We start from the raw sequence: 20,221 nt of genomic DNA, 5'->3' as shown, positions 1-20,221 counted from the left end.
AGGGTTTCTACCTAGAAATATAAGTAACACTAGAAGAAGAGAGAACCGACCTTCCTTTGAGAATATCAATCAACCATTCACTGCTGAAGTCACTTTCCTTGTTGAAGAAGGTTATGTGCAGCAGAGAGACAAGCTGTAATGTTTCTGACCTAGGGCGAACCAGTTCTCTCCATTGACTGATCAGAAACGAAGGTGAAGAGTCACGAACAATGCTGAGGTGCTTTACCAACTGACGTAGGTCAGGAGCATGGCTCTGATACCATGTTTCGACTTCTGCTACAGTAGTCCGAACAGGAAGAGGAGAAGAAGAAGAAGAAGAAGAAGGGTCTATCGAAAATCTGATGGTTAACCCATCCAGTCGACCCCCTTAATCTATATTAGATTCTAATAATGTTTACAAAGACAGAAATGCCCTTACTTAAGTGTGGGGCAGAGTAACTCTAATAACACTACCACATAAGCAAGTTACTTAATAAACAGAAGAAGACTAAACTACCCCTATTCGGCACATCTTAACAGTATCCAACGGAACACCTTTAAGGATTTGCAGAAGGTTAATGACATTAATTGACCCCAAGTTCCTAAGCCCTCTTCTGAAGCCGAAGTCCCAACTTGTCCTAGCTGAGGAAGTTTTGAAGTTTTGATCAACTTGTCCCAACTTGATAAAAAAAAAAAGTTGTCTGTCAGAGGAGAGTCCTCCACCCAAATATCTAATAGAGTTCAGGTAGGAAGTATATTGTGAATTACTTTCTCAGGGTAAGTCAAAGTTGCCTTGGCTGAGAGGCCAACTTCCCAACCATTTTCCATCAACCCGTCGATGCTTATTATAACTTTATGCCACAACCTGTCAGGTTCTGATGGAAGTCTCCAAAGCCATTTTCCAAGGACAGATTCCTTGATGCTATCAGCTGTCTTTCCTATCCCCACACCTCCTTGGTCCTTTCTTCCACAGACCATCTTCCACTTCACCAAATTGTCTTTTCTGGACTGTTTCTTGTATTATTAACGTTTTGCCATAGCTAAAGTTTCTTGTGTTTTCTGAAGTGTTTGCTTTGACTTAGATAATTCATGAGTTTAATACAGTTTCATTTATTATTGTTATATTGTTGTTATTTTGAATTCTGTATCCTCTTCCCAGGATCATGAAAGTGTGGTAAAAGCTATCTACACTGGAACAGAGTTTGTAGAAAGTTTTACTGCAGGTGATGAAGCTGGTATTGTTCTAGAAACCACAAGTTTCTATGCTGAACAAGGTGGACAGGTACTGTATATCCTACCAGATGGCCTATCTTTTCTTTCTTCTTTTTTTTTTTATTTTAATATCTTCTCTTAATCTCTACTATAAGAATTATATAATGGTAGAATACAGATGAGGGGTTGGACAACACTGAAATACAAACTATCCACATTCAAAATTTATATATGCACATTGTTGTGACCAAGGTGGACCCTTCATTGAAGGCATTAAGCAAGTCTATAAGCCTACCAAGGAACAACAAGAAAAGAACATGGATACCTCCTCTCTCAACCAAAAGAATGTAAAGATAAAGGAAGCAAGAAGACATACTCGCATTCTGTTTTGATGATGATGGTGATGGGTAAAGAATGATACAAAGGAATAACTTGTGGACTTGACTGGTGTTCTTCAAGTGTCCTTTTGTTGTACTTTTGTCCATAATTGTTAAGAGTGATAGGTTTTTTGTGCAGACAACTTTATCACTACGTGAAAATTACATGGTACTCTTGAAGATATTTGGTTTTATACTCTTATTCCGCACCTTTCTTTGGGATCCTTTCCATCCTTTCTTTTGAAGGATTTGCAATTTTTCTTTTTTTTTCCTTACTTTTGCAAGTGCTGAGACACAAGTCTGTGGAGGTTTCCCCCCCTTTAGAACCATTTTGGGATCTTGTAAAAAGTTGCCAATAATTTTGAAATGACAAGTTTTCAGGATTTCCTGGTAAAGAATGAGATGGCAGTGATCAACAGTAGGTCATGGGCATCTTTTCTATATTCCTGTGTCCTTGTACCTTCTTTTAATCCTGATATTGCATCTATTTTGCCTCAATATATAAGCCGTGAAAATATTCTGTTGTCTTACTTGGGTTCGTTTGTTTTTAGATATTTGATACTGGATCACTTGAAGGCTCCATTGGATCATTTCAAGTTCTTAATGTTCAAACCTTTGGAGGTTTAATCCTCCACATTGGTTCTATTGCTGGAGGAACTGGCAGGTTTTCTGTGGGTGATGAAGTAATTTGCAAGGTGAAACACTCAGTTCACTGTCTTCTATTCTTATTCAGTGTTTCTTTCCTTTGATTGTTCTAGTTATTTGTCACCATATGCAATGCTTGATGTCATGAACAGGTTGACTATGACAGACGCACACTCATTGCTCCTAATCATACCTGTACTCACATGTTGAACTTTGCCCTCAGAGTATGCCACAACCACTACTTGCCTCCAAAAGTTTTGCTTATCGTCTGGTTATGTATGATTCTCCACATTTTCCTTACTATGCATGCTGCAGGAAGTGCTTGGCGATCATGTTGACCAAAAGGGATCTATTGTTCTTCCTGAAAAACTAAGATTCGATTTTTCCCATGGTAGTATTTTATTCTTTCAAGTTGGTGCATTTAAATGCATGCACATTCTTTCTGTGACTCATCGAGATTTATAACAGGCAAACCTATTCATCCTGATGATTTGAGAAAGATTGAGTCAATTGTTAACCAACAAATAAAAGATGAGTTGGATGTTTTTTCCAAGGAGGCAACCCTTGCTGATGCTAAACGCATAGCTGGTTTACGAGCTGTATTTGGAGAAGTTAGTTTATTCTTTTCTCTCATCATTGTTGGTGTTGAATTTGGCAACAAACTAGTTTCTAAGCATATTTGATCTACTTGTACATCAATTTACTAAAATATTGTGATGATGATAAGGTCTATCCTGACCCAGTTAGAGTTGTGGCAATTGGTAGAAAAGTGGAGGATCTTCTGGCTGATCCAGATAATAAAGAATGGTTGTCAATCTCAACGGAGCTTTGTGGAGGTCAGCTTGTCAGTGTTGAAAGTGATAATCTTAATTTTATCATGGCACTGTTTGATGCTTCAGTACCATAAAAGCAATTGTTTTCACAAGTCGAGAAAAGTAGACTGATAAACTCTTATTCTATAAGGGAAACAAAACAAAAGGAATTCAGGATTTTATAGTCACAGGATGAGCCCTTGAATTGTATGAATTGTAGTTTTTCCATACATGCATACTACATTTATGTATTGTAGAGAACACTAATGTGGATCCCACTAAGGTGGTTCCCACTGTTCGTATGTCAGCAATAAGTTATGATTATGATTAGTTCTTTATGATAAGATTAGAAATAGTCTTTTATAAGATTAGGACTAGTCTTTTATAAGATTAGGATTAGTCTTTTTTCAGCTTTATCTTATCTTATCTTATCTTGCCATGTAAGCAATTCAGTCCTTTTACAAGTATGATACTATGTATATAAATTTAAGAGGGGGGCGGCTGTTTCAAACATCAACCCAACTCTCTTTTATCAAAATCTCTCTCGAGCTCTCTCTCTCTTTCTCTCTTTTCTCCCTCTTATTTTCTTTTTTTTTCTTCTCCTTTTAAGTGTCTGTTCAATCTTGAGCGACTACTTGTATTATTTTCAATATAAAAACATTATAATAGCATCTTCTTCTAGAATGTGCACAGTACATTTGATTGTATCGTATAAGCTATCTTACATAAGAGTATTATCATATTTAGATCATTATAATAAGAGATATGCTTATAGTCATCAAGATTGAGAATATAATGCATATTTTTTTATGTTTTTTTATCAGTAAGAAGAAGTAACTTTATTAAAATCCAGAAAGTTTAAATACAACAGTACTCTCCAGAAATCTATAGAATTAGAGACAGAATGTCAGGTATAGCCCAGTATTTTCAACCTGTTGTTGACCCAACCAGTTCAGACCAGTGATCCAGTCACAATTCCAGTTTGGGTCAACCTCTAGCCTGCTGCTGCTATATTACAAAAGATCATTGGCTTGGTCAACAACCCGTTGACCCGGATGGTTGAACAGTTGACCCATCTGACCCATTCAACAGGTTTATCAGCTTTTTATCATTCTAAATTTTTTAATTTTTATAATGATGGCGTCACAGGTTGACCTGTTGGCCCAAATGGTTGAATTGTTGACCCATTGGCCCTGAGGAAAAAGAAGTTCAACCTCTGGGCCAGGTTTTAAAATACCAGTGTAGCCATTGACTGAAATAACTGGAACCCACCTGAATTTCCAAGGCACCCCTGTTAACACCCATCCTTGCTAAACTGTCAGCCAAGTCATTTGCTGATCTTGGAACCCACCTGAATGAGAAATTTAGATAGCATATTAAAGCAACCAAAACAAAATGCATATTCTTATGTTATGTATACTTGTTTTCCTTGTATGAATATATTCTTATATGATTCAAACAGACTTTTGGCCCTATGGATCCAAACTCATCTTTATCTATCTATCTATCTATTTATCAATATATATATATATATTGAAACCTGATAAATTTATTTTGAAACCTGATTATTGGATGTACCTAGGGACCCATATATCAAATACACGGGAGGCTAAAGCATTTGCTCTTTTATCCGAGGAAGGAATTGCTAAGGGTGTCCGAAGAATAACTGCTGTTACAACTGACTGTGCTTTTAAGGCAATGGAATTGGCAAGGTCACTAGATCAAGAGATCAGTGGTGCTGCTAAGATAGAAGTAAGCCAGCTGGAGAAGGTAAGCACTCAAATTCCTTTTAGTTCTAGAATAATATAGTTAGACATCATCATTGAATTTTCACATTTTATGTTATATTTCCTCAATCTGCATTCTTTGTTCTACAATCTACAACATCCAGTCATCTTGAATTTCAGTAAAGGTCTTCATTGTCTTACACAGCTTAGTTAAAGCATTACCTAGGCATCAACTAGGTGATCGCCTAGGCATTCTGGAGGCCAATCGCCTAGGTGACCAACTAGGTATGTAGTATAGATATAGATATCTTAGTGGGAGAAAATAACTAACTCTGCCCCTTTTAAATATCAATTTAAGTGTTTTTTAATCAATAGGAATGCGTACAAAGATAAAAAGTAGGACTTTTGATCCCTCTGTAGGTATTTATTTCTCCTTTAAACTGGGGAGTTTATTTACCTTAAGGATCAGTTGTAAAATTCCATTGAAACGTATACTGATTTAATTTGTGTTTTGTGGTGTTATAGCTTATAAATTGCCAAAGATTAGGACATTATCCAGTCCACACCTCCCAATACCCCAGATAGCTGGAACCAACATTGGATAATGGCTTTTTCGTTTTTGTACCTAGTGTAATGTTTTGTTGTTACCAAGGCATTGACTCACCTCACCAGCCCAAAACAGCTAGGCATTGCCTAGCTGCCTTAACTATACTGATATTACAAATAGTTGGCATAACCCAACAGTAGGGTAACCTTATAAGTTTTTCTGTGAGAAGCTTGTGGGATCTATATTTTTTTTTTGGAAAAGGTAAGGTAAATTTATTAGAAAAACTTAGAGATACAAACAGAAACCTGCCAAAGACAAGGCAAGAACGGGGACATCCCCCATTACAAACACCAAATAGACTGAGATCTCAACAACTGGAATACATTTAAATGTTTGAACTCTGGATGACAGAAATCCAGGACATCAATTTGCTGACTGCTGCCTGCCCTATCTCCTCTGGACTTTTCACTTTTTGGTTAAATATTTTGTTGTTTCTCTCAAACCAAATGGCCCAGAGCGCTGCTGCCAGGATAGTACTCCAGATTAGCTTCCCTTTTTTTACTTATCTTCCAACTGCAAAGCACATCCTTTACAGATTTTGGCATGACCCAACAAATCCCCACAGCCTGTAAGAAATGATCCCACACCTGGGCGGCAATTGGGCAGTGAATACAAAGATGATCAGTAGTCTCTGGGTGTGTGATTCACAAAGAACACAATAGTCATCAGGGATCTGCAAGCCTCTTCTTTCTAGGTTAGTTCTGGACAGGCATTTATTTAAAGTCATAGTCCAGACAAGGAAGTTCACTTTTGAGGGACTAATTGAATTCCAAATCTGCTTAGATGGAAAATCCCCCACTGCAGCTCTACTACCAAATCTACTGGCCATTGATTTTATTGAGAAGCTACCCTCTTTAGACCAATTCCAAGTCCAATTCCAAGTCCACTAGTCATCCTGATTACAGCCAATCCTTTGAGCTTGTAATGTTTCCAACAATCTCATAACTCCTTTCACTTCCCAATCAAAAAGGCTTCTTCTGAACTGTGGAACCGAGGTCAGCAGTCGAAGTATTCTGATTGGTGGCACACTGATAAAGAAGAGGGAAATCTTCAGACAAAGGGTGGTCCAAGCACCAAGGATCCTTCCAGAATCTGATTTTGTCTCCTCTGCCTACTTTAAAGCTTAAACACTCTCTAAACAAGGGAAAATATCTCATTATGCCTTTCCGTAAAGAGCAGCCCCAATTAGGAAGTGGATCTCTCAATCTCCAGTTTCCCCACTCTACCCCAAACTTGGCAGCTATCAGGCTTCTCCACCAAGCTCCCCTTTCTGATGCAAATCTCCCGATCCATTTACTAAGAAGAGCCAAATTAGTCACCTTGATTTTCCTTAAACCCAGCCCCCCTTCTTCCATAGGAAGACATTTGATCCCAGTTGACAAGATGAATCTTCTTTTCTTCCTCCCAACCCCTCCACAAGAAATTCCTTTGGAGAGTCTCCAGTCTCTTTGCCACTTTTTTCTCGGACAGGGAAAAGGGAAAGAAAATAAGCAGATTTGAAAGGGTTACTCTTCCTCCAAAAGACAAATATTTTGCCTTCCAAGAGGAGAGCTTTTTTCCGATCTTTCAATTACCAGGTTCCAAATGGCTGAAGAAGAACATTTAGCTCCCAAGGGCAGTCCCAAATATTTAACAAGAAGCTGTTCCACCCATCAAGCCATTACTTTGGCACATTCCTCCAAATTAGGAACCTGACCCACTGGGATAATTTGGCTTTTATTAAGGTTAACTTTCCGACCTGTTACTACAAACCAGTTGAGAATCCCTAATAAGTTTTCCAACTGCTCCTGAGATGCATCTATGAAACATAAGGTGTCATCAGCAAATTGGAGGATGTTGACTTTTTCCTCCCCTGGGGAAATTGCAAACCCTTCCCACAAACCAGATTCAGCTGCCTTCTGACTGAAGAGAGATAGGACTTCAGCAATACAAATAAAGAGCAGAGGAAAGAGGGGATCTCCTTGCCTAAGCCCTCTGGAGCTCTAAAGGAAACCTGCTGCTTGTCCATTTATCAGGATGGAAAATTTTGGGGAAGACACATTGACTTTCATCCAATTCCTCCATTTTGCCCAAAATTCATTTTTTTTCCAAGACACAATCTAAGCATCTCCAATTTGCATGGTCATAAGCTATTTCTATGCCCAGTTTGCACACAAAACCAGGAATCCCCTCTCTCTTCCTAGAGTCATCAATTCATTTGCAATTAGAATCGAATCAATGAGCTTTCTACCCGGCAGAAAAGCACTTTGAGTACTTGAGATCACACTATTTAACACCTCCTTCACCCTTTCAGCTAAAACTTTAGCCAGAATCTTGTAGAAACTATTCAGAAGACTTATTGGCCTAAAGTCTTTTAAGTGCACAGCCCCTTCAACTTTGGGAATACGAGTCACAAAAGTGTTGTTCAAGCTTCTTTGCAGTGAAGCACTTGAGTGGAAGGCCTGAAAAGCATCTAGAATATCTTGCTTCACAAAATCCCAACTCTTGACATAAAACATGTTGGGAAAACCATCCGGCCCAGGAGATTTCTCATTATCCAAATTGCTAATTGGTAAAAGGTCTTTCAAGGGAGCTTCTTTGATTTTCACTCAGCCTCTTAAAGGGGAGATTTAAAGGGAGAGTTCTGCACTTCCAATTCTCCTTATAGAGGTTTTTATAAAAAGATGTTGCAATTACTTTGATTTCTGCAGTAGATTCTCCCACCTTATCATCCCAAATAAGTTTGCTAATTGAAGTTCTGATTCTAGCGTTTTCCACCTTATGGAAATAATGAGTGTTCCTGTCCCCTGCTTTAAGCCAGACTGTCTTAGCTCTCTGTCTCCACTTTAATTCCTCCTTGACTGCGAATTTATCATAAACAGACTTTGCCTGAAGTCTCTTCAATCTTAACTCCTCTGAAACTGGGCCCAATTCCTTTGTTCTGTCAATTTCTTCAATTAGGCTAAGGCAAGCTCTTTTTTCTATTTCTGAGTTCAGATTGATTTCCAGCTTCCATATTTTCACTCTTTCCTTGACTGCACCCAACTTTTTTGCTAAAACAAAAGAGCTAGAACCTTCCACCTGCGCTTCACACCAAGCTGATCTTAATAAACGGAGAAAATCGGCATCTTCAAACCAAGCATTCTCGAATTAAAAATGTGCTTTAATTCTATCCCTATTACCACAAATTAAATGGATTGGCACATGGTCTGAAACTGGCCTAGGGAGAATCACTTGTTTAAAATCAGGAAAGAGCTCAACCCAATTTACTAATACCAGAAATCTATCTAATTTGACTAGAGTTGGGTTTTCCTAGTTATTTGTCCAAGTGAAATTTCCTCCTACTAACGGCAGGTCAAGCAGCTTAAAGCTGTTTACAAAACCATCAAATAAACTCATTCTTCTTGACCTCCTACATCTAACATTTTTTTCTTCAACCAACAGGGTTAAATTGAAATTCCCTCCATTTACCCAAGGGAAAGTTAAGGAGCCTCTCACCTCTGCTAATTCTTCTAAAAACAGGTTTCTTCAACCGACAGGGTTAAATTGAAATCCCCTCCAATTACCCAAGGGCTTGTCCCCCACTCCATTCCCCCTTTATATTTCTTCAATACACTCCTTAATTAGATTTTTTAATTGGTCCACTGTCATAAACCCCCTTTCTTGAGATATGTTCAAAATTTGAATCTCCCCCTCTTTTGGTGTTCCCGAACCTCCATCACGACCGTCCATCTACATACAGATCTGACGGTTCATTTTCCCCACTTCTTCTTCTTCCTCCACCCTTTCACCGGCCTCCAACGACCAAGACTTCTACAACGCTCCTCATTTTGGCATAGGAAGGCTGATCGTTCATCGCTTCTCTCACATCTTTTGTAGATTGACTCTCCTCCTCCACATCTTCAAGAATAATGGTTTTGGAATCCTTTGTTTCCCTCCCCGATTTTGATCGATTCCATCTTCTAGCAATCGAGAGGATCTCAGGCCAGATTCTGATCATGAAGAGAACCTTGCCCACTGCAACTTCTACTTTCTCCGATAGATTTTCACCTCCTCGCACCTTCGTCCTGACGACTTGACCCACTCACAGGTAGCTAGCTCTGACGGAGAGTCATGTGTTTCTAGGAATCCCCCACACCTATCTCCGATAGCTTTAATTACACTCGGGCACCAGAGGATTAGGGGAGGCCATAAATCCTTACCTAGATTGGACTGTTATGGACAGAATCCGAATCCGATTTCAGATAGAAATAGCCCGCGCTTGCCCCCCACCAATCGAGTAATAGCTGGTTTCTTCCCAACCGCCACAGTCCATTTCTGAGGATCCAATCGACTTCAACTTTCAACTGGAAAATGAACAGGAAGAGTTTGTCCGCCATTTTCTTTACCGTTACACCTCCCACCTCCCTCCACATTCTTTTCACCCAGTTCTCTACTTCTCTAATCCCTATTCCCCATCAGAATCTCCCCACAAGACAGCCTCTTGGGAACTCTCTTCTATCTTCCACCCCCTGCTGATCTGTGAGAATCACCAGATTGTTGTCCCATTTTTTCAGTTCTGCTGCACCATATTCAAGCCAAGCTCCAGCATCCACCGCTTTTCCATAGGAAAAGTTTTTCCTGGTTCTCACATCAGGCCCTCCCCAACCATACCAATTCTCTGCCTCCCATCTCCTTCCTAAAGGAGTTTTTTCGGGGTAACCTCTTCGAAACATTTGAGTTCTCCCCCTTCCTTCCTACCTCATTGTTACCAGTCCCTATCTTCCCTCAGCCCAGCCGTACCTTGGCCCAAATTAAACTGAACCTAACCATTCCATTTGATCCAAACCAGTTTGTTCAGCCTGGTCCGGCTCTGACCTAAACAGTTCAACCAACCCCAAACCCAATCATGTGGTTTGGTCTGATCCAGTCCAATCCAGATCCACATGGTTTGATCATATACAAGCCAAATTATTTCCTCTTAAATTTTCAATGTAAAAAGTATATGCTTGTGCTGTGATTTGAACCTAGAACACTCATGTGTAAGACAACACTTTTACCAGTAGGCCATGCTTAACAATGTTGTCACAATTGATTTTTAGTTTAAGCATTTTTTATGTGAAGTTATTACAAGGTTAATGGGTTGGGCAGGTTGAGTTGGGTCAAAGTGGGTTTGGGTTGAACCTTTCCCATTTAAATTTGTTTAAATAGCTCATTAATGAGTTGGGTTGAAGCTCAACCCAAACCCAACCTACCCAAACCCATCCAATGCCACCCCTAATGAGAACATATCAAATTCTTGTTGTGAGATGTGTACAACAGTTATGAAAAAAATTGGTAGGAGTTATCATATTCTAGAAGCTTCACTGCACCATATCTTTATGGTTGGCAGTGCTAGATTACTTTATATGGTATGCTTAAGCATGTTGAAGTATCCAGATGTGCTACCTACCTTAACATAGAACCCATGATTTCCAATGTTTCCATGGGCCCTTTTTGATGGGTCATTACTTGGTGTTTTGGTAAAATCTTGGGCTGTCAAGAGTGAGAATGCGGGTTTGAGTTTGGAGCAGCCACTTTGTGCAAAAATGCCAAAGGTTAGGACTGTATCCAGTCCGCCCACTCCCAAGACCCCATATAGCTGGGACCAACATTGGATAATGGCCTTTCATGGGCTACTTTTGATTTATCAATGTTTGGCTCATATCCTTCCATCTCTGTCATCTTCTCTTCTGAGTAAATGGATCCATATGAAACCTTTTTTAAGTTGTATGTTTAAATCAGTCAACTTATCATGAGGGTGAATATTTGAAAGTGTTCAATAATTTGAATTTTATTCATAGTGCAGGGTAACAGAGGAAGAACCACAACCCAACACTACTAACTAGGAAAAAAACACCTGAACTTTATAAGCATTCAAAAATATCATAAATGGTCATCAGGAGACACATCTTTGTGGCATGTTTAGAATCAGATTTTGTTTTCTCATTGTAGTTTTGTGTTCCTCTTTAAGAATTAAATGATCTAGTTAGATGAATTTTGTGTTGGTGCCAATCTGAACTATGCCATATTTTCAAATTTTCTTTTTTGCACTTAGAATTTTTCTTTCATTTGGCAAAATGGAGTGAATTGAATGTTTTCTTGTTGCCAGAAAGTTGCTTCTCTAAAAAGTCGTGTACAGTCAGCAACTATTCCAGCAGCTATGAAAACAGATCTGAGTGCCAAGATTTCCCAACTTCAGGTGAGTGTAGTTGACTCGATAAAGCTTGTTCTTCACAATTGAACCTCTCTTCTCTTTCTAAGGAATCTTTTATGTTGTTCCAGATTCAACTGCTAATTTTAAACCTTGGACTAAAAGAAATTGCTATTTCAATCAGGATCAAGTTAGAAAGGAAATGAAGAAGATAGCACAGGAAAATGTTCAGAAGGCAAAAACAACGGCTGCTGAGATGGCAGATGCTGCTGCTTCAAATGGAGAAAGCTTCTGTGTTTGTCATGTTAATGTTGGTCTAGATGCAGCTGCAGTTCGGGAAGCAGTTATTAGAACTATGGACCAGAAGGTTGTTGTTAACGGCTATCGACTTTCTATTACTTTCTATAAATTATTTGCAAAGAAGGCCATCATTAAAAGTGTTAGGGCTGTTGCAAAAGGCATCTCCTCCTATAGTCCTGTCTTTTCTTGGTTAAGCCCCTGACAAGATTAGAGCATGAGAACTCATCACCTCTCTACCACCTAGGCACCTACAAATATCTGCATGCATGCATGTGCACACACATACACACACAAATACATGCTATGTGGTCAGTCGCATGCCAGAAACAAGTTGCATCCACATTATAGAACCGGTACACCCATAAACTAAACAGATTTCAGTCAACCTCACAATTCAGGTAAACCACAACTTGAATCTGCCAACCTCCACCAAACCAAGTGTAGGTAACATGAACCCCTGTTCCCCCTCTCCCCCTCCCCCCCCAAAAAAAAATAATAATAAATAAATAAATACATGCAGGAAGGCAAAGAAGCCAGATAACTTCCACCTGCCTCCTCAACATATGTGTGCATAGATACTCAGATCCATGTATCGAGAAAAGAAATGAAAAAACCATGCAAGCACATAAGCCAGACATGATTAGCAGGAAATGTAAAGAAGTCAAAGAAAAGCTTTTGTTTGCATCACCTGCATCACCATTCATATTGTGTGCACGTGGACATCAGATCCATGGATCAAGACTAGAGCACAAGGGATTCCTTACCCATCATTGCCAAGAAAGACACTAACACATTATGATCTAGATCTGCTTCCAACTTCCAACTATATGGGGTTGGTATTGATTACATAAACCCTGTTCTGCTGTTCCACTCTGTTCAGTGCCTCAAAAAATATACAAAGACTATACACACGTACACAAAAAAATTAGCAGTATGTGCAAAGATGCCAAAGAAAAACTCTTATTTGCATTGTTGCTCATTTCTAACACCAAAAATATCATGTACTCATGAACTCTCAGATCCATGTATCATGAATAGAGAACTAGGCTGCACTAAAAAAAAATGAATAGAGCATGTGGAATTCCACATCCACCACTGCCAAGGCAGAGATATATACCAACAGAAACACTGACGAGTCAAACAAAACATGCACGGGTATACATTTCATGAGTACACAATCAAATACATGTACACAGACTAATGATAACCTGAATATGCAGTATTATGCACCAAACAGGTATACATCCGTTCACTAATACTATGTGCGTATAGTAGAAGTTCAGGACTGTTATCAGTCTTGAACCCTAATGGATTTCAGGATCGAAAATAAGAAGAAAGGTAAGAGGAAAGAAGAGGAAGAGGGAGGAGAAGCAGTAGAACACAAGAGTTGAAAGGAGGAGCAAAAGCTTAATGTTCTACTGCCGCCACTTTAATTAATATTTATAGGTTATGCTCATTACATGGAAATGACAGATCTGCCCTTAGTCTTTACATAACAAACAAATCAAAATAAGACTGAAATAATAAGTAACAAATAACAATTGAAACAACTAAATAACCAATAGCTAACCCTAGGAAGACTAGAACACCTTCTACCCTATAAGTACAGTGGGACCGTAGCTGTGGGGCCCACATCAGTGTTCTCTACACTCCCCCTCAAGTTGGGAATAAATGTTTATCATTCCCAACTTGGATAGATCCGCCTCTAGCTTCTTCCGTGGTACAGCTTTGGTGAGGATATCTGCCAGCTGCATGTTGGAGATGTATGGGAGGCACACTTCTTGTGATGAGACCCTCTCTCATACAAAGTGTCGATCAACTTCAACATGCTTAGTTCTGTCATGCTGCACCGGGTTGTGTGCTATATTAATAGCCGCTTGATTATCACAATACAGCATCAGGGGCTTCTCATACTCAATACCCAACTCCTCAAGTAGTGATCTCAGCCAAAGATTTTCAGCCACTCCATTAGCCATTGACCTGTACTCAGCTTCAGCACTGGATCGGGAGACAACACTTTGTTTCTTACTCCTCCAAGAGACCAGGTTACCTCCCACAAGAGCACAATATCCAGAGGTAGACCTTCTGTCATCAACACTCCCAGCCCAATCGGCATCCGTATAGACTTCCACCTTCATGTGGTCATTGTTCTTGAACAGTATACCTCTACCTGGGCATCTCTTCAAGTATGCTAGTATTCTTTCTGCTGCTAGAAGGTGCGTGGTTCTAGGAGAATGCATGTACTGACTGACAACACTAACGGCATAACTGATATCTGGCCGAGTGAAGCATAGATATAGGAGCTTTCCCACTAACCGCTGGAACATAACTTTGTCTTCAAGCAGCTCCCCACTCTCTGCACTAATCCTGTGGTTCTGTTCAATGGGTGTATTTGCAGGTTTGACACCCAGCTTTCCAGTTTCAGCCAATAGATCTAAAACATATTTCCTCTGAGAGACAAAGATCCCCTGTTTAGATCTAGCAACCTCAATACCCAAAAAATACCGTAGTGTACCCAGATCTTTCACCTCAAACTCTTGATGAAGGAGCTGTTTGAGGGACTCAATCTCATGGTTGTCATTTCCTGTCACCACAATATCATCAACATATACTGCAAGTAGTGTCAGTGACGACTCCACCCTCTTGATGAACAGTGTATGATCTGACTGGGCCTGTACATAACCGAGCTTCCCAAGGGCTAGTCTGAATCTGTCGAACCAAGCTCTAAGTGACTGCTTCAAACCATACAATGCCTTATTGAGCTGGCAGACCTTCTTACCTGCCTCTGTATCATAGAATCCAGGAGGCAACTGCATGTAAACCTCTTCCTGCAAGTCCCCATTCAGGAAGGCATTCTTAACATCCATTTGGTACAAAGGCCAAGTGTAGCTTGCTGCAAGAGATAATAGAACCCGAATGGTGGTCATCTTGGCTACCGGGGCAAATGTCTCCAAGTAATCTATACCATAAGTCTGAGTGAACCATTTTGCAACTAGCCGATCTTTGTACCTCTCAATGGAACCATCCGCATTGTGCTTCACAGTAAATACCCACCTGCATCCAACTGGTTTCTTTCCTTTGGGCAAGTCAACTAGCTCCCAGGTATTATTTTTCAACAGGGCATCCATTTCAACTTCCATTGCACCTCTCCACTCCGGGACTGATAGGGCTTCTTGCAATGTTCTCGGAATAGGGACATCAGCAACGGAGGTGAGATAGGACCTGTAGGAGGGAGATAGGCGGTCATAGGACAAAAACTGGGAGATGTAGTGGGCTGTAGATGTGGTGCAATGCCGTTTTCCTTTACGGAGGGCAATGGGAAGGTCAAGGTCATCTGCAGAGGGTGAGGTAGCAATAATGGAAGGAGTCTCTGTGGGCCCTGGGACTGTAATATCTGGACTTGGAGCCGCAGAAGAGGTTGGAGCTGGCCGGGACTACTGATGACCGGGATCAACTTGCCTGCATCGCCTGTGATAGACTCTCAACTCCCGATCCCTCTGACCACCCTCGCTACTGCAGCCCTCATCACCAACTGGAATAGGTAAGGGAACAGCCCCAAAAGTATTAACCCTGTCCTCACTGCACTCCCCCTGAAGAAAAGGACCCAAATCTCCACGCTCACTACTCTCCCCCTGAGGAGAGACCCGAGAGTAGTAGGGTGTCTCCTCAAAGAAAGTGACATCCATGGATACAAACTTCTTCCCTAAGATAGGATCATAACAACAATAACCCTTTTGAGTTTGTGCATAACCAAGAAAGATGCATTTGGAGGCCTTGGGTTCAAACTTGGAGTGATGGGGACCGAGAAGCTGAACAAAACAGGTACAACCAAATGTTTTGAGGGGAATAGTGAACAACTCCTCATTGGGGTATAAAAGGGAAAAAGGAGGTTTCATATCAAGAACCCGGGAAGGAATCCGATTAATAAGATATACCGCCGTAAGGATAGCATCACCCTAGAAGCGCATAGGGACATTGGAGGTAAAACATAATACTTCTAGCCACCTCCAAGATGTGCCTATTCTTCCTTTCTGCAACCCCATTCTGCTGAGGTGTATGAGGGCAAGTGCTCTGGTGGATAACCCCATGATTAAGGAGGTACGATGCCAATGGCTTAGCAAAGTATTCCTTTGCATTATCAGATCTAAGCACTTTGATCCTGGCATCAAACTGGGTTAGGATCATTTGGTGGAAGTTTTGGGTCAGGGCAGGCACCTCATCTCGTGAATGCATAAGATAAACCCAAGAAAACCGGGTGTGGTCATCAACAAATAACAAAAAATATCTGTACCCACTCATAGAGGGAATGTGATATGGCCCCCAAACATCAGTATGCACAATATCAAAAGAACTATTACTCCTTTTATTACTCAATGAATAAGAGTTTCTACAATGTTTAGCAAACTCACAACTTTCACACTTCAACTGAGATGACTCAACAGACTCAAACAAAGTAGGAAACAGACTCTTCAAGGACCGAAAAGATAAATGACCCAATCGGTTATGCCAAAGCATAACCGGACTCACAACCTAAGAAACAAGTAACTTCTTATCCACTGACTCTTCCCGACGAGAACTCTCCCCGAGCAGATAGATCCCATTCGTCTCACGGCTAGTCCCAATCACCTTCTTCGTCTCCAGGTCCTGAAAAACACATCGGTCAGGAAGAAAGTTACTGAGCAGTTCAAATGTTTGGTAATACTACTAACGGAAAGGAGGTTAGTATCCAGTTTAGGAACATGCAAGACAGAGGACAAGGATATAGTATTCGACAGTTTGATGTCACCCTTGCCAGAAATAGGGACAAGAGAGCCATCAGCTATAGATACTTTATCCCTACCAGAAGATAAGTAATAAGTAGTAAACAAAGAGGGCAAGCTAGTCATATGGTCGAATGCACTTGAATCTATTACCCAACAAGGTTCAGTAGTACCTGGAGCAGAGGCATGGTAGGCTGAGGCTCGAATACCTGAGTGTGCAAAGGCCGATGTGGCCGGGGCTAACGATGACTGCGGTAACTGAGCTGAACTGCCAACTTCCTTCTCCAATTGTATTAGAGCAGCCCGAACTGCAGCTAAGGTCTCTAATGGTGTGCCTCTTGTGCCAGATAAAGATGTTGAATCAGTAGTCATAGCCACATGAGCATTACCCTTTTTATTTCTCAACTTTGCTGGGACCAAATGTGGATGCAGCTTCCAACATGTTTCTTTTGTGTGTTTAGGTTTCTTGCAATGCTTACACACCACATCCCTTTTATCATCCTTCTTTCTGTCCCTCTCTGAATCACCCCCTGTTTTGGGTTTGACAGCTACCAAGGCAGGTGTAAGCGGCTAAGGTTGCATCATGACTTTCCTCCTGGTCTCTTCACTGTGCACTAAGGAGTATGCCTGAGAGATGGTCACACTATCTCTGGTCAAAATCTACTGCCTCACAATATCATATTCTGAATTCAGTCCTGCCAGGAACTTAAACACTCTGTTTGTCTCGATGTGCTTTCTATGTATCTGAGCATCTTTGGGACTCTCCCACTCAAGAGTCTCTAAGTGATCAATCTCATGCCATAGGGACTTCAAGGTAGAGAAGTAGACCGACACCGGTTTCTCTCCTTGTTTAAGGGAATTCACCTCACATTTCAATTCATATGCTCTGACAACATTAAGGGGTTGGGAGTAAGTCTCTTTCATCACATCCCATATCTCCTTGGTTGTCTTTGCCCATAAGTAATTTCGGCTGATATGGGGCTGCATAAAATTACAGAGCCATGTCATAACCAAGTAGTTTTCTTGGACCCACTTGGTATACATAGGGTCTCCCTTGGAAGGTTCTGCCACATCTCCCAAGAGATACCCTACTTTGCCCCTTCCCCCAATAGCCATCATGGCTGATTGGGCCCATTCCAAATAGTTTGATCCATCAAACTTTACAGTTGTAATCTGAAAACCTGTCTCAGAACCACCACCATAACTGCTGTTCCCAAAACTGCCTTCTGCCTGATTCTTAAACTCCATTTCGGTCAAGAACCAGAAGTCTCAAAATTAGGGTTACTACAGTCAAAACCAGCACTAGGACTACCAACCACAATCACAAAATCAGTATAGAACCAATCTGTACTCACAGTAGATGTGCATGAAACATGTATAAAACTGATCTGAAATCAATAACCACACACAACAGCAACAGTCCGAACTATTTTCACCCCTTTAGAAGTGTTCGAAACCCCAAAAGAAAACTGAAAAACAGTTTGAAGAACAATCTGATATGCTGAAGCCAATTTGAGGTTTTAATCAGTCCTAAAATCCGTACACTCCAGACAGTACCGTACGGATAAGGTTTGTATTAAGGTTAATATGAAACCCTAAAACTGATCAATGTTGAGGAGAACTATTAGGGTTTGCCGCAGGGATAAGATCACAAGGTTCAGTCCAATACTAGGGTTTGCCGCAGGGATAAGACAAAACCCTAGAGAATAGAGAGATAAAACCCTAGAGTGGTTTGGCCACCCTTGCTGGATAGGTCCAACCTATCTTCTCTGATATTACTTCTCTCAGAAAATAAAAGATTTACAATAGGATGCAGTTCGCTGCCTACCAAGGTTACCCGAACCCTAGCCTTCTCTGATTCTTCCTGATCACCAACTCGCTGCAACTGTGGCACTTCTTCAAACAGCTGCTAATCCTCTGGAGATCTCCAAGAACCAGTCAACGAACTCTGCTTTCTCAGCTTCCAGCCTTAGATGGTTCTCATGTGGTCGGCTGGACTAGACTCACATGAGAAACCCTAGCTCTGATACCAAGTAGAAGTTCAGGACTGTTATCAGTCTTGAACCCTAATGGATTTCAGGATCGAAAATAAGAAGAAAGGTAAGAGGAAAGAAGAGGAAGAGGGAGGAGAAGCAGTAGAACACAAGAGTTGAAAGGAGGAGCAGAAGCTTAATGTTCTGCTGCCGCCACTTTAATTAATATTTATAGGTTATGCTCATTACATGGAAATGACAGATCTGCCCTTAGTCTTTACATAACAAACAAATCAAAATAAAACTGAAATAATAAGTAACAAATAACAACTGAAACAACTAAATAACCAATAGCTAACCCTAGGAAGACTAGAACACCTTCTACCCTACAAGTACAGTGGGACCGTAGCTGTGGGGCCCACATCAGTGTTCTCTACACGTATAAGCCAATCTTCCACTGTAAGTCTTCCTTCACTATTGTGTTACATGAATCACTAGAATGACACCCATTGGCTGTTACCCCCCCCCCCCCCTTCTCCAATTCATGACTGCTAAAACATAACTAAATAGAAACATGGTAATTGCATCCACAGGTATGCTCTAGGTTTACTGATTACTCGTTTCTGGATGCACAGGGAATGTCAGTGATGATATTTAGTACAGATGAAACTACAAACAAGGCTGTGGCGTGTGCTGGGGTAGTGGAAAATGTAGATAAGAGCAAGGATTTGGATGTATTGGAGTGGTTTACAGCTGCAATGGAGCCTCTGAAAGGGAGGGGTGGTAAAGGAAATGTTGGCAAACGTTTCTATGCTCAGGGCCAGGTTAGGTCTCTGGAATGGCTTAGGTTCCAATTCCTTGGGAAATGTCATTTTAGCTTGCTATAAAAGAAATTTCATCTTTACTTTGGTCCTCAATTGTTGTTCTGTACTAACTACTTGAATGACTCGTTTTCAGGGGACAGATGCATCACACCTCCAGGAGGCCATGGATATTGCAACAGCCTTTGCATCAATGAGATTGAGATAACAACCACTTACCATTCAACTCTTCCCAGCTGCAGTTCACTTCATATCAATTTTTTATGCTGAACCAACATTTCTATGGATTTAGATATTTGAAGCAATAGGAAAAAACAAAAGAATGTAGGATGATTAAATTATTGCGTTACAACAATTAATTTTTACTATAGTAGATACTGAAACTCTGAAGTACAAAATATAGTAGCTATCTTATTAAAGATATTATTTTCCTCCAATCCTATACTTGTTCAACCCCTTGTTCAGCTGTTATCAAAAGGCACCTTAATCTACCAAATTGAATCTGATAATAGAATCAATCATTTATCACGAGATTAAGTTAAATTTTCAGCACTGGTTAGGTGAAGAATGCTAAGAGATAAGCATTGACAGAGAAATGATACAAAAGTAACAAACTTGATGGGATAAATTTTGTTGGTTTATACCCCTTAAATTGATTTATCCGGAAGATGAATTAAATGCTGAACAAGGATGCATTTCAGCTTTTGCCTATATGCTTCTTTCTTTTAGCAGCCCTGGATTCCCATCCAAGATGGCTGCTAAAATTGTTATTAAAGATGGATTTCTGATGGCAGCTAAAAGATAATGCAGGCATAAAAGTAGCAGATCGCCAGTAAGTTACCGGGAGGCCATCCAGA

The 20,221-nt window shown here is 40.5% G+C and overlaps 1 protein-coding gene across 1 annotated transcript; it reads left to right on the top strand.

Moving 5' to 3' along the window:
• The first annotated feature begins 209 nt into the window (after window positions 1–209).
• On the top strand, window positions 210–19,831 carry LOC104603396 (alanine--tRNA ligase-like). Its single transcript, XM_088897818.1, has 12 exons — window positions 210–217; window positions 1,084–1,261; window positions 2,120–2,263; window positions 2,366–2,437; window positions 2,529–2,604; window positions 2,682–2,824; window positions 2,941–3,049; window positions 4,608–4,795; window positions 11,469–11,558; window positions 11,695–11,877; window positions 19,179–19,367; window positions 19,501–19,831. The coding sequence occupies exons 1-12, from the start codon at window positions 210–212 to the stop codon at window positions 19,570–19,572; spliced, it is 1,452 nt and encodes a 483-aa protein (XP_088753944.1). The 3' UTR covers window positions 19,573–19,831.
• The last annotated feature ends 390 nt before the right edge of the window (window positions 19,832–20,221 follow it).

The sequence above is a fragment of the Nelumbo nucifera genome, chromosome 2 (assembly GCF_055504915.1).
Source record: "Nelumbo nucifera cultivar China Antique chromosome 2, China Antique-T2T, whole genome shotgun sequence".
Taxonomy (NCBI): domain Eukaryota; kingdom Viridiplantae; phylum Streptophyta; class Magnoliopsida; order Proteales; family Nelumbonaceae; genus Nelumbo; species Nelumbo nucifera.
The sequence above is the reverse complement of the archived record's forward strand: the minus strand, read 5'-3'. Positions and strand labels throughout refer to the sequence as shown.